This window comes from Penicillium canescens (genome assembly GCF_028828765.1).
Source record: "Penicillium canescens strain IBT 15451 chromosome Unknown utg000002l_segment0_segment0, whole genome shotgun sequence".
In the NCBI taxonomy this organism is placed as follows: domain Eukaryota; kingdom Fungi; phylum Ascomycota; class Eurotiomycetes; order Eurotiales; family Aspergillaceae; genus Penicillium; species Penicillium canescens.
The window spans coordinates 3,011,091-3,025,705 of NW_026703964.1; the positions used below are offsets into that span (position 1 = coordinate 3,011,091).

At 48.9% G+C, this 14,615-nt stretch overlaps 5 protein-coding genes across 5 annotated transcripts; 3 read left to right on the forward strand and 2 right to left on the reverse strand.

The window, feature by feature from the left end:
- Positions 1-2,660: 2,660 nt before the first annotated feature.
- Positions 2,661-3,421, forward strand: N7446_002342 (Short-chain dehydrogenase/reductase SDR; the record flags this gene model as incomplete). The annotated part of the gene is made up of 2 exons (XM_058511091.1): positions 2,661-2,836; positions 2,884-3,421. The coding sequence occupies 2 exons, from the start codon at positions 2,661-2,663 to the stop codon at positions 3,419-3,421; spliced, it is 714 nt and encodes a 237-aa protein (XP_058376627.1).
- Positions 3,422-4,272: 851 nt separating this feature from the next.
- artA (14-3-3 adaptor artA) lies at positions 4,273-6,622 on the reverse strand. The gene is made up of 5 exons (XM_058511092.1): positions 6,454-6,622; positions 5,845-5,921; positions 5,243-5,791; positions 5,113-5,183; positions 4,273-5,058 (listed from the first exon to the last, which is right to left on the reverse strand). The coding sequence occupies exons 2-5, from the start codon at positions 5,903-5,905 to the stop codon at positions 4,954-4,956; spliced, it is 786 nt and encodes a 261-aa protein (XP_058376628.1). The 5' UTR covers positions 5,906-5,921; positions 6,454-6,622; the 3' UTR covers positions 4,273-4,953.
- A 2,515-nt stretch (positions 6,623-9,137) lies between these two features.
- On the forward strand, positions 9,138-10,398 carry N7446_002344 (uncharacterized protein). Its single transcript, XM_058511093.1, has 4 exons — positions 9,138-9,396; positions 9,533-9,598; positions 9,654-9,719; positions 9,825-10,398. Exons 1-4 carry the CDS (start codon positions 9,260-9,262, stop codon positions 9,844-9,846), a joined length of 291 nt encoding a protein of 96 aa, XP_058376629.1. The 5' UTR covers positions 9,138-9,259; the 3' UTR covers positions 9,847-10,398.
- Positions 10,399-10,454: 56 nt separating this feature from the next.
- Positions 10,455-11,849, forward strand: N7446_002345 (uncharacterized protein; the record flags this gene model as incomplete). The annotated part of the gene is made up of 1 exon (XM_058511094.1): positions 10,455-11,849. The coding sequence occupies one exon, from the start codon at positions 10,455-10,457 to the stop codon at positions 11,847-11,849; it is 1,395 nt and encodes a 464-aa protein (XP_058376630.1).
- A 286-nt stretch (positions 11,850-12,135) lies between these two features.
- On the reverse strand, positions 12,136-14,303 carry N7446_002346 (putative nucleoporin Nsp1; the record flags this gene model as incomplete). The annotated part of the gene is made up of 3 exons (XM_058511095.1): positions 12,136-12,345; positions 12,402-12,525; positions 12,589-14,303. 3 exons carry the CDS (start codon positions 14,301-14,303, stop codon positions 12,136-12,138), a joined length of 2,049 nt encoding a protein of 682 aa, XP_058376631.1.
- Between the last annotated feature and the right edge of the window lie 312 nt (positions 14,304-14,615).

Genomic DNA, 14,615 nt, shown 5'->3' on the forward strand with positions numbered 1-14,615 from the left:
CTCGTCTCTCCATACGGGGAGACAGAGATGTCGAATCCCGTCATCTCTTTATCGCCCCTCTATTTCTTCTTGCACTTGCACTTTGCACTTGCTATACCCACGAGCGTGCATGTCTCAAGTACCCCCCTTTTACCCTTTTTTTTATTTTTTATTTTTTTCAATTTTTCAAAGTCCTCATCTCATTCATACCCCTTTTTATCGAGCCCGCATGGCTGGTAGCATTGTGGTTTCAACCATGGCAGCAAATGGAAACTATTTCAGATCAAACCGTCTTCCTTGTAGATCTCTTTTCGCTTATCACCTTATTTTTGAACCAGCCATAGCCGGACACGTAGATCCCCCGTATATATTGATTGGGTCAATGAACATGAACGTGAAAATAAAAGGGGGATCCCGAAACATTCCCAACTACTGATGATCCCATCCAATTGACTTAATACGAGGTATTAAAACAAGACAAACCGTAATGCGCGGAGTGTGTGCTTGACTTGATATGCAGTAACGGTATCCACTATAGTACATTACATTATATTACATCTGGGCGATTGGATCGGTTTATCAAAGTGATCATCTCGGACCCAACAAGGCCAAGGATACATGTACAATATATTAGACGACAGCGTGTTCCTTCCCTCCCACTCCCCTCGATCTCATCGCGATAACTCAATCCAGGGTAGATTATCTACTCTACATTGGTGGTGGAGGGTACCAAAACCACACGGACGGGGTCAATGCGATCTGAAGAGCCTGGGCAATATGACCGTTAGCAATTCGCGCAGGAGATCGTCAGTCCGACCCGAGCGACTTCTTCACCGGTTCTTTGCGCGTGCTCGCTTTCGTTTTCACGCGCAATTCTAGGGTTGACCTCTGGCACTAAGTTGCGTGGGAGGATCACTTCTAGATTAAATTGCTGGAATACCGGGAGCTAAGTATGTTGACTGGATATTGAGATGGTTTATGGGTGAGGCATATATTGCGGACGATCGATGAGAGGGTAATACGCAAAGTATTCCCGGGGAACCGGTATGCAGGAGCGTCTTATTATACCCATCTAGGTAGCTGCCCAGGTAAGTTAACCATTTAGCCCGAGGAGCGACGATAACCTACTTTGTGGGTTATAGGGTCTCATAGCCTTTGCATGTAAACGTTTATGTTTAAAGTTATTGACCTCTCTGATAGAAACGGTTCTTCTATCAGGATCAATGTGGATATATTGTTTACTGCGTCTACAAGAGGCCATAGGCCAATAAAGGAAAGAAAGAAATGGCTGTACCCCATGGAGAGGGGAAACGCAAATAATGCGTAGGTGTCATATCAAGCCGCAACCACAGTTTAGGCACCTGTACATACATAATCCAGGCAGGTGTCATTACTGACACCCTGAGCAAGCTTCAAGTCCTCTCAACAGTGATCACACGACTGCCACAGACTCCGATCTGCAGCCTTGGACAGAGAGCCCGCTTAGAAAGAGATACATAGGCAGGCAGAGCTGAGGGTTGCCCTCGTTAGGATTACTACTGGTCTTTCAATTGGTTAGAAGTTAGGCGACGTTGAACTCTTTCATTCGCCTCGTCCCATCAAACCCGTAGCTTTCCACCTCATCTGCTCTTCTACTATTCTACATTCTCGCTAGCAGTGATATATGGCTCATATCGTTTTGTTTCCGAAATTAGAGCCAACAGGACTGAATCTGAATGTTCGACAACCAGACACCTCATAAAGAGCTAAAACAGTGCAGTCATAACCCTGATACAGCACTTCCATCTTCAAGCAGCAGTAGTCGAAGGACCCGCAGGAATAAATTAGTCCAATCGGAATGTGCGAGAATGGTGCCGTCGGGTTCATTTACCAAGAAGGTTTCTACCTTCTCCCTTCGTACCTAAAGCCCAAATAAGCTGATAGCTACAAGCGAATTTTCTCCATTGGCTGGAATCAAACCTAATATCTGCCATGTTGGTTTTATCTGCTAACTATCTCCATCCGCGGCATGTGATTAGTCGGCAGTTCATCTATATAACAGTCGAAAATCTCTACAACATAGAAGTCTAGTTCGGACATTTATATTTAATTAAAGCAAACAAATTACATAGGAAATGTGCAAACTGCACCTCTTATCAGGTGGAAACTGCAAATAGCCTGGACAGAGTGCAGTGGATGAACTCGCCACAGCATCGTAAGTCCATTTTAGACCCGGACATACGACCGTCTGACTATCTATCTTGCCAGATATCCTTAGCTTTATTATCTCTAGAAAGCAAGATGAGGACAGCACTATCAGACCTATGGAGATCATACTTAAAGCCGAGATGGCTAATCACAGCTTGGAACGGCACCGTCGGTTCCTATATACTCAGAAATAAGTATATAGCAGACTATCAGGGAAACTTATTTATATTGGTACGCCCTTCACCTTACTTCCTTAGTTTCAACCCTCCATTCTATATCCTTATTTACCTCCCTACTCCCCAAAATGCCTCTCTACAACACCTATCCCGGCTTCCTATATTGCCAGTTCTTATTTTGCTCTCCCCAAGCACCGTCCAGCACCTCCCTTCGCGACAAAGCTGGTCTTGTGACAGGCTCCAACACTGAACGGGGCTGTTAGTCCTGTGATCAGTTACTCGGGCTTGGACTGTCCCATCTGATTCTGGCCGTCCGCAATGCCTCCAAGGGCGAAGCTGCGACTAGCCTCGCTTCCCGCTTCAGCAAAGATCCTAATGGTCGAGGTCTGGGAATTGGATCTGAATAGCTATGCTAGTGTTAAGCGGTCCAACATTCAGATCGACTTTGCTCTTCTCAACGCCGGTGTTGCCAATTTCAACTTTACCGTTAAGCGGTCTACCTCTCACGAAACAACTGTTCTGACCAACTGGCTGAGCACAGCTCTCCTTTGTTGCCCATGCTCAGTCAGCAGACTGCCGACAATCCCAACCACAGCCGTCCAGTGATTTCTATTGTCGGCAGTGAAACTGCCGCCTGGGCCAAATTCAAGGAAGCCCAAGAAGGAATCCCGCTTATAACTGTGTTGGATGACCGGACTCACTTCGACATGGGTGATCGATACTATATCTCTAAGCTGCTATACCGGCTCTTCTTCCTCGAGCCATTCCACACCCACCGATCCAGTGCCCAACGCTCTCAAGGCACCATTCTAAACTTGGTCAACCCCGAGGTTTGGGATTCTCTCAATTCTTGGCCAATGCGCGTCTTGCCTGAGTACCTGATTCTATTGAAACAGGATCGTCCGAGTGCCTTGTTACTTTCGGGCTACTATACCATCCTTCTACGGCCACTTCAGGGAAAATGGTTGCTGAGAGGGCCGGGTTACGAAACTGGTCGATGTGATTGCGCGACAGAGGGGAGAGGCTCACCACAGCTCTGGGACTTAATTTTCGGGATTCCGCAGATCTTCGTAGTTTAAAATGAGAGATGAGATGACTGCATAGGTACTCATTCATATAAGAGTGAGGCTCCATTCCAACAATCACATGATCGTTGTATAGCCCTAAGAGCACTACCCCGTGGCTTCCCGGTCGTCTTGGGAGGCCCAATGGTGGAGTACTCGCATATTCTCATATGAAATGTACGGGTAGTGCTACGTTATACTACGATAATCAACGTAAACCCACGGCTGGCTCTTTTTGTCATTTTCAACGGTTGACTTATCCAAGTTCAGTCAATTAATATAACATATTTGCTAACTGTTCTACCGTTTCATCTCGAACATATAAACATTCTTTTATGCAAGTCATAACCGGAGGCATAATATAACTGCTCATTGCTTGTAATATTGACCCAGAATTCATGACACACCAGCAAGACCAGACCTCCAGCTTCCAGAGCCATCGTTGATCTCCGGTTGAAATGAACGGAAGAAGTTACAGCTAATGACCGAGATTGAAAGATGGCGACTCGGAGAAATATGCGTATCTTACTCAAGAGCTTATACGTCTTGAACGTTAATAGCTCAATCTAGACCCTAAGCGTTGAACGAGGATTCAATCGGCTCGCTAAAAGCAAGGTGTTTTGAGAGGAGTTACACATAGCTTGAGACCAGTTAGACCTACTATGCGAGTCATTAAGGTCTAGTAATAGAGCCAGAAGGTTTGAATATGAGTATGCACCAGAAGGAATGCACGGCAAAAATTTTCTCTTTTGGGGTGATATCAAACCAGAGTGAAAAAGATGCATAAAATGCGTGAAACGGTATACTCGCTTCAAGACTCAGTTTCGTGTAGAGACTGTCCAACACTGCATCAGTGGCATTGTATACACATCATTATAACTCTTGTTGTTCCCAGGTAAGGATCCACTGTTTACATGCTTCGACTACATTTACTCAATCAAAGCAAGTGATAAGGTCAATATACGAATTTATCTTCGAACCCAGGTCTAGCGAGAATCAAACGCCATATGGCACAGAGTACGGGAGATAAATAAGAAAAGGGAAGAAAGCCAAGCCGGAGATCAGCAAGATACATCATCGTGGAAGTCCTGATAAGGAACTGATTTAATAAAAACTTCTGTGGTGTCCTGTGTATGTGTTGGGGTGCTGTGAGAGTGCGCGCAAAGGGACTCTTTGGGTAGTTAAGAGGCAAAGTAGACAAAATAACAAGGAGAATGAAAAACGAAAAAGAGGAGACAGATAGATATCCCCAGGCAGAGAACACAAGCACCGGGCCAAAAGCAAAGGAGGCACAAGGTAAGTAGAGGATCAAAGTGAAATGGACCAGTGAGCACCAACATCAAAGCACGGTTATTTCTCTAGTAGGCCCTTGCGAGCCATGGCAGGAGAGCAAACCAACTCATGTCAATACATCTCACGGTCCTTTTCTCCTCGTCTTCACTCTATGTCCTTGCACTGGGAGACCCGTCGCGCGCTCTCTCTCTCGGTTGTCCCATCCGTCCTGAGGACGTGAGTCCTTCAACAAGATCTTTTTAGGTGTTACTCATTTACTCGGCGGGCTTCTCACCCTCGGTGGCCGGGGCTTCCTCCTTCTTCTCGGCAGGGGCGGCGCTGTCGGCAGCGGGCTCAGCCTCGGACGAGGTCCAGAGAGTCTAAGAAAGACTGGTCAGTATTTGTACTTCATCCATGAAGAGCGTAGTACGTACCAGGTTATCACGGAGGAGCTGCATGATGAGGGTGGAGTCCTTGTAGCTCTCCTCGCTCAGGGTGTCGAGCTCTGCAGACAAATGTTAGTTCTGAATCATGGAGGCTTCGAGGAAATACGTCGAGACGTACCAGCAATAGCATCGTCGAAGGCGAGCTTAGCGAGGTGGCAAGCCTGGTCGGGAGAGTTGAGGATCTCGTAGTAGAAGACGGAGAAGTTAAGAGCGAGACCGAGACGGATGGGGTGGGTAGGGGCGAGGTCAGTCTGAGCGATCTCGGTGGCGGCCTTGTAGGCCTCCAGAGAGTAGTCGGCGGCACCCTTGCGGCGGTCGCCAATGGCGAACTCGGCAAGGTAACGGTGGTAGTCACCCTTCATCTTGTGATAGAAGACCTTCGACTCGCCGCTCTGGGCGGACTTGATGAGGTGCTCATCGAGAACCTCGAGGATGTCATCGCAGATCTTGGCAAGCTCGGCCTCGATCTTCTGGCGGTACTCCTTAATCAGAGTGACCTGGGACTCGTTGCCCTTGGACTCCTCCTTCTGCTCGATCGAGGTGACGATTCTCCAGGAAGCACGGCGGGCACCGATGACGTTCTTGTAAGCGACGGACAGGAGATTCCGCTCCTCAACGGTGAGCTCAACGTCGGCCGAGGCAACGACCTTCATGTTCTCGACCATCTCTGTGTCGCATGGTCAGCGGATATGATTGAGATTCTGGGGTTGACCAACCAACCTTCATAGCGCTCAGCCTGCTCAGCGAGCTTGGCGAGGTAGACAGCGTCTTCGTGACCCATGATGAAAATGTGTTTTCTGCAGGGATTAGAGCAGGTTAGCTATTTTTCAACTAAAATTCTCGAGTGCCACGATTTTCGAGATAGAAGGCATCAAATCACGCCATCGTGAGCAGTGCAAGCAAGGCGGTCGGGAGGGGTAGACAATAACCCCTCAAGCATCGAGGGGTCCAGGTGTAAATTTTCCAAGAATATCATGTAGAGAATGATCAAGTCATTGGGACGAAAATGCGTGATGGCAGATCATGACGATCATTGGTGATAGCCCAGTGGCCACACTGCCTTGGTTCCCCTGCGTAGTTGGGTATCGCAGGAAAGCGGTCGCGGCACCAGTTCAGCGGGTAAACAAGGCAACGGAGACATGTAGTTTCCACCATAATATCGTGACGCGATTCCATCGACCCGACTTGACCTCAAGGATATTTTGGAGGGAAGAGGGGGGTTGTCTTTTCGAGCCTTGAAACCAGATTCGTGATATGTGTGTGGGGGGGGAAGAATGATGTGTGCCGTGGGAATGGAAGTATCAGGAGATAGACAGAGAGAACACTCACCTTGTTTGAAGAGAAAAAGGTGGAAAAGGAGATAGATGGATGGGGGATGAAGGGAGTTGAAGAGAGAGAAGGGGAGAGGAGAAGGAGGGGGAAACACAGAAGGCGGTGTTGTTGGGATTTACGCCTGAACAACCCACTTCGGCTTCTATTGAAAGGAACAGACTAGGAGTACTGGTCATTTACTCTAATTAATTCTTATTTCTCTTCCAACTTTGTACTGGTACTTCGAGTACATACTACACACACACTCTCTCTCTCTCCTCTCATCTTCTATGTGGTTCGGTGGGCCAGCATCGTCATCTCCCATTCCGCGCCAATCGCCCGGGGTTCCTTACTTGCGCCTTATTAGAGAACCATCCAAGGCAGACCAGCCGCTAGTTCCATGTTGACTCCCGTGTCTACCTTTTTGCTACTATTTTTTGGGGGGACCCGGTCCAGACAAGAGGCTTAGCAGGTCATCTGCAGAGTCTCCCATGATCTCGTAGTTTACAAGTCGAATGAGAGCTCATCTACTTATCGCATCTCTTCTGCGCCGGAAACAGAAATTTCTGTTCACATGGGAATTGATAGGGACACTCCCACTTTTGTTCCGGACACTCCTAATTATGTAATATCCATGATTAGGTAATTGAAAACGTCATGTGATTGTATTGGAATTACCACAGCAACATCATTCTAAATGTCATACCATAGTATAGTATATTAAACGTATAAATCCCCAGCTCTCGCCTCCCTCTTTTCTTAGCTCCTCAAATCTCTGCCTCTCGGATTTTTCAGAAATGGAGCCCCCTACTGAGCAAATTTTTGATAGCAGAGATTTATTAATTGCCTCTGTCCGTCAGCATGCTCTCTCGCAAGGTTACGCTGTCACTACTATACGATCAATCACAGATAAGTACATCTATCTTGGTTGTGACCGTGGTGGCACGTATCGTGACCGAGTGAATGCTCCTGATGGAGCGAAACGAAGAACGACAACTACACGGCGGATTGGCTGTCCATTTAAGCTATACGGGAAAATGCTTTTTGATGATAAGTGGGAGCTACAGGTCCAAAACCGGAATCATAATCACACAGCTGATGATAATATGATCGGACATTCAGCTGCCCGTCGGCTCACAGAGGAGCAGCTTCAAAAGGTCCTACATCTATCGGAAATTGGATCTCCCCCTCGTGGCATCCTAGCTCTAATCAAACGAGAGCATCCTAATGTTTTAGTTACCCCTCGAGACATCTACAATGCGCGAAGTGCTTTACGAAGGCAAAAGCTCGGTAATAGTACTCCCCTTGAGTTTCTACTGAAGACTTTGAAGGAAAATCACTGGAAATATGCTATTAAGCAGGATAGCGAAGGACATGTCCTCTTTTTTATGTTTGCACACCCAGAGTCAATCAAGTATGCTAACCTATACAACAGGGTATTCGTCCTAGACTGCACCTATAAGACAAACCGATATCGTATGCCTCTATTGCATATTATTGGTGTCTCGCCATCAAATTCAACCTTTAGCGTTGCATTTTGCTTTATGCAGGATGAACAGGAAGAGAGCTATATTTGGGCTTTAAAGACTTTTTTCTCATTTCTCGACCCCCTCTCTTTCTATCCAGTTCTTTGTACAGATAGAGACCTTGCATTATTAGGTGCTGTCAAGGTCGTCTGTCCAGATTATCCCCATCTTCTTTGCATCTGGCATATTAACAAGAACGTAACGTCTAATACGAAGCAGCATTTTACGACGAACGCCGAATATCAAACATTTCAAAAATCATGGAATCAGCTAATTTATTCTACTACAGAGAACGACTACAATTCGAGGCTATCAGAGTTCGAGAAGCGATATCAGACCTCCCCTTCTCTTCGATATGTTAAGGAGACATGGCTAATTCATAAAGAAAAATTTATAGTTGCATGGACACAACAATGCCTACACCTCGGTAATTCTGCGACCTCTCGAGTTGAAGGCTCACATGCCTTTTTAAAAAAGCACATCGGTGCTTCGACAGGGGATATGTTGATCGTATTTGAAAGGATTTCACAGGCTTTACAAACCCGGCATGCTACGCTTGAATATGATTTTAGACGAGATCAGATTGAGAGGCCAGTAGTAACCTTACATCAACTTTATACTAATATTGTGATCAGGACCTCCCGCTATTCGATACGACTAATTGGCGAGCAAGTTACAAAGGCTAGAAGAGCTACAAATCTTGCTCCTTTACCCCCTTGTACTAATACGTTCACAAGGACAATGGGTCTTCCTTGTGCCCATCGGATTACTAGTTTATTGGAGAGCAATAAAGCTATCCCATTGACAGATATCCACCCATTCTGGCGAACTGGGCTTTCTGAAATGGAATCAGAATACCTTCCTCTCTTAGAGCCTTTGATTCCTTTTCCAAAGCCTAAAAAGCGGAAGTGGGATCAATTGGAGCAGAAAGACAACAGCCAGACTATGAATAAACGGAAGAGGGCACCCTTTAAATGCACTGCATGTGGTAAAGTTGGGCATACACGAAGGTCATGTAAATAATACGGAGAATGAATACCAATACAATCACATGACGTTTTCAATTACCTAATCATGGATATTACATAATTAGGAGTGTCCGGAACAAAAGTGGGAGTGTCCCTATCAATTCCCTGTTCACATGACTTGCTGACATAATTTTGATCTGACATAATTCCCTCACATGACGTTTCTTGGCAGGTTATGTCATGGCTGCTGGCTGACCTGCTCCTCTTGTACCTTTGTAAACTTTCCCCTTTCAACCTTCTCTCTCTTTCAAACCTTACTATTCCATCAAGATGCTCCGTCAATTCATTGTCCGCCCTGCCGTCACTGCCAACCGGGCAGTTATGACCCGCTCATTCTCCGTCGCTGTCCCTCGAATGGGTGAGGGTGATACTGGCGCCCCTCGTTCCGGTAGTGGTGCCACTTCTGGGTAAGCAAGATACATATCCGAGGTCTTCCTGTGGCAGTCTGGCCTGGTTTCAATTGCTAGCCCAGCATGTCCGTCTTGCTACATTTTGATGACATCATACTCACAATGATCATCGCTAACATCTTTGCTCTGCCAGTGACGCATTCACTCGCCGCGAGGCCGCTCAGGAGAGCCTTTACATCCGCGAGAAGGAGCTGGAGAAGTAAGTCTTACCGTTAGACGGTCAAATTAAGAATATGAGCTAATCGTGCTGTCAGGCTTGCTGCACTCAAGAAGAAGATTACTGAGCAGCGCAAGCACCTCGATGAGCTCGAGAACCACATGTGAGTGCACTATTCTATATCCTCGAGGGGATTTTCTGTCATTTCACCTGCTCGCTGGACGTGACAATGCAATATAAATAACATAACTGACCCGTTTTCATTTAGTGACGGCCTGAGCCGCCAATAGACCCATCGTCTATGCATCCTGCATTTATGAATAGCTACACTAAGCTCAGTGTATAATAGCATCTCCACTCCAAGCCATCCGGGTTTGTTTGCTGGATTGAGCTCCGTTTTTCATTACTAGCGCCTATGCCTCGGAAAGCATCTCTCTGCCATCAATTTCCTGGGTTTCTCTATTGAACTTTGCACTGTGTATGAGATACATGATTTGTGTCCCTGTAGCCTCGAGGGCATTCCTGCGTAAGGGAATGATATCGAGCTGATCTGATAACAGCTTGACAGTTCTCGAGGATTAAAGTCGCCGTAGGAACATGCACATCAGAGTGCGTATAATCATGTAGGCCTCAATATACACAAACCTAGTCCAGGTGTCAAGTATCGCATATCATTCCGTGGTGCAATATCTCAGAATGAAATAAGCTCATTCCGAAGTGACAGGGCGGCGGTGGATATTTGTTGACTGCTCCACATATCAAGGCCCACACCTACATTTGGAGCTCTTTCCTATACAATCCTTCTTCCTTCTTCATCTCTCACAACTTGCCCATGCGCAAATCGAAGCATCAATGCTATCTGGGCTACACCCTCTGGTGATTCCAAGGCTACCCCACCATGCCTCTCCTTGATCTACCAAACGAGATTCTGCTCACCATAGCAGAACCCCTGGGCTCCCAGAAAGACATTAACGCGCTGGCCCAGACAAATCGTCACTTCTACAGTCTCTTTAATCCATTTCTCTACGCGCACAACGTCAAATACCACAGAGGATACGCACTTGAATGGGCAGCAGCCCGCGGAGTGCTAGAGTCAGTCAAAGAATCCATCCGACAAGGAGCACAGATCCATCTCGGGTACTCGAGTCAAGCCTTGCTCAATGCAGCAAACTATGGCCATGCCAAGATTGCAGCTTATCTGATCTCCCTTGGAGCAAATCCTCACTCAGAGGAAAGAGGAGTTATCAGCCGGACCCCAATTGAATGGGCTATCCTCCACAACCACTCAAAAGTGGTCAAACTCCTGATCGAGAATGGGGTTCATCCAAACACAAAGGACAAGAACGGACAGTCGCTGTTGCATCTTGCCGCCAAGTTCTCCCCAAGGAACCACGAGGCAGTGACCCGGATCCTCATCGCCAAAGGCGCAAACATTGAAGCTGAGAACCTTCTCGTGGAGACTCCACTACGCGTGGCATGTGCATCTGGCTCGTTGGAAGTGGCACTATGCCTGATAGAAAACGGCGCTGAGATCAACCACAGGGACCAAAACAACAATGGAACACTACTACATCTAGCAGCCCTCAAAAACAAAGTCCAAATCGCCAAGATGCTACTGGAAAAGGGAGCCTCGATCGAAGCGAAAGATTCCTACGGCTGTACACCACTCCATATCGCCTGCTTCAACGGCCACAAACAAACAGCCCTGTTCCTACTCGACAAAGGCGCAAACATAGAAGCACAGTCAATAAACGGGAGCAGACCGTTACACCTAGCCACGATCTGGGAGACTCGGATTGATCGAATTGAGGAACTGCTTCGAATCACCACACTCCTGCTAGCACGAGGAGCAGACCCAGAGCCGAAAAACCTCCGTGGAATTACGCCCTTGCATTGTGCAATGAAGAAGGATAATGCGGCTCTATGCAAGATCCTACTCGACTACGATATTGATCCGGCACCAAGAGACAATCGCGGGCGTACGCCGCTTCACTGTCTACCGGGCAGTTATTGTGCAGAAACGGCTAGGCTTTTGTTGGAACGGGGTGCTGATGTACAGCCCCAAGATATGAATGGTGATACGCCTCTGCATATGGGTGCCAGCAAGCCAGTGCCGGAATTTGTTGAGCAGTTGCTAGCTGCCGGTGCTGACCCTCATATCATGAACAATCAAAATAATACTCCGATTGATCTGAAGATGGGGTGGACGAACCACCAATGGCCGACGGGCCTATGGCCGAAAATGAGCGGCGAGATTCACGACATTCTCTTGGGTGCAGCATCCAACTCATGAGGGAAGACATACGTGGCAGGTATCCAAGCATTAATCAATCCTTACCCTTGGCAAGATGAACAAAAGTAACTACATGTGGAAACGTCGTGCCATATGATAGTTGAGGGATCAAAGTCCTGATTTCACAAGAGAAACAAAAGTCAATTATCAGAAGCGCATGCAAACAGTTTATTGTGACCGACTATTAGCATTCCCTGACTGCAAGAGTACATTCCTTAAAGCACATTGAGGTGCCAAGTAGCCGATAACTCCGAGTTCAAATCATTAGAAAAACATCAACCGCCCTCTACCGCCGACCCATGTAGGAGCGGTAGAAGTCATCAGCGGCGTGACCATTGCCCATGCCAGGGCTGGCGTACCCGTATCCGAGACGGGCAGAGATCGACTGGCCCGCTTGGTGGGCTGCAGCAACCTTGGCCTGCAGGTCCGAAGTGCCTTGGTCGATGACCTGGAGCTGGGACAGGTGCGAGTTGAGGATACGGACGATCTGGGAGATCTATAGAGCTGTGTTAGTAGGTATCGCAGGAGGAAAATATCAAGTCTTTAACTTACAGGCTCGTCTGCCTTGTTGGTCTTGCTCAATGTTGCCGAAGCGCCGTTCACCTCCTCGATCATGCTGGTAAGGTCCTTGCCCATCTCGTCCAGGCGATCCGAGAGCTTCTCAGCCAGTTTGTATCTGTCGGCCATGTTAGTCAAAGGGATCTTGCAGTAAAGAGTTCATCAAAAGGCAGGTACTCACGTCTTCTCACGTTCCTGATCGGGTCCTTGCAGGGACTCTCCAGGGCCCACTTGCTTGGAAACCATCTCATCCACTTCACGCTCATATCGGTCCAACCATGCGCTGAGCTCATCCTGTTGGCCTTCTACAGATGCCAGTTGGCGCTCAACTTCCTGGGTGGCCCGGTCCGCGTCAACAGTGCTACCGTACAGCTTCTGAACCTTGGTACCATTCTCTACTAGCAGACGATCCCATTCAGAAACCTTCTCGGCCTGTTCGCGGAAGTCCTTCTGGTACTTGGTAAGGTCTGTGGCCCATCGGGTAATGATCTCATCCATAGTCTTGTTCTTCAGACGTGACTGAGCTGGGGGAGCGGGGCCAGCCGTAGACTGACCAAGGGCAGAGATACCCGTTGCTGTAGCAGTGGCGCCTGAGGTGGCAGTTGCGGTCGAAGCAGGAGCTGGGGCGGTGGTCGTGGTACCGCCGAGAGGTGCGGCTGGTTTGGTCGAGGGGGTGGAGGCGGCCTGGCCGAATAGACCACCGGTAGGAGCGGCAGTCTGTGCAGTAGATGTAGCAGGCGCAGCGGTTGTAGCAGCAGTACCTGGAGTAGTCGAGGCAGTTGTCTTGCCAAGGCCGGAGAACAAGGACCCAGAGGGAGCCGCGGCCGGGGTAGTTGAAGGTGCAGCAGTGGATGCGGCACCACCTAGAGCAGGGAAAAGAGACTTCTGAGGAGTAGCAGTCGAGGAAGCGGGGGCTCCTAGGGAGGGCTGGGTAGCAGCGCTTGTGGTGGAAGGAGCCGCACCGCCGAGGCTGAATGCAGGCTTCGGAGTAGATGCGCCAGCGGCAGTAGACGCATTGTTGCCAAACAGAGAAGGAGTCGATTGCTGCCCAGTAGTCGACTGTTGGCTGCCCTGCGCAGTTGCCGCAGCCCCAAACAGTGGCGGCTTGGGGGTGCTCTCGGCAGGAGCGGGAGTGGTTGACGCGGCCGGTTTGTCCTGATTTCCACCACCGAAAAGATTACTGCTGGGTGCAGCAGCAGGGGCTCCTCCTCCGAACAATGGCTTCGCAGCACCAGACGCAGCGGGAGCTCCCGCCCCGAAGAGACCAGAAGACGGCTGTGATGTAGTGGGTGTCGTCGACGAGGGCGTGGCGGCGGAAGGTGTGGTGGAAGCGCCAGCTCCGAAGAGGCTAGTGGGTGCTTTAGATCCTGGTGGGGGGCCTGCAGGAGTGGTAGAATTGTTTCCGAACAAGGAACCGCTGGCGGGGGCAGGTGTCGCAGAGGCAGCGTTTCCAAACATGCTCTTTCCACCACCACCGCCGCCGCCGCCGCCAAACAGTCCGCTGGTGGAAGTCTGACCGGGTGTAGTCGATTCTGTAGTCTTGTTGGGAGTTTGGCTGCCGCCGCCACCGAACAATGAGTTAGTCTGGGTGCTGGGCGCACCGCCGAAGCTGAAGCCGGAGCTAGCACCGGGGGTCGCATTGGAAGCACCTGCATTAGAAGCACCTCCACCGAACATCGTGTTGCCCGATCCTGCGGCTGAGCCTCCTCCAAACATAGAGGGCGACGAAGTACCGCTGGCCGGAGCTCCAACGTTCCCGAAGAGACTGTTAGTCGTTCCGGGTGTTGTGGTATTCTTGTTGGCACCGAAAGCATTGCCGCCGGATCCGAAGAGGCCTCCGCTGGGTGTGCCGCTGGGGGTGCCGCTGGAGGGTGTACCGCCGAAGGAGAAAGACATGGTGTTGGGTTGGCGCGATCAGGGTAATGGAGGAACTTGGGTTGATGGGAAAAAGCTGGACGAAGAGAGCGCCAGCGACAAAAAGCAGGGGTTGGGGATCCTGCAGAAAGGATCAAAAGATCCAAGAAAAGAGAAACGATCTCTTAATTGAATGGATTTTGACAATAGGACTCGGGTTGATTGAAGAAAGGCGACACAATGAGACCAAGGTGCAGCAATAATAATTGAAGGAGTTTGGCAGCACGCGCGGGAGCTGCCGCCGGAAATATGAGGCACCAAAAGTTTACTTTCTGCCTGAGAAAGCAGGCTACA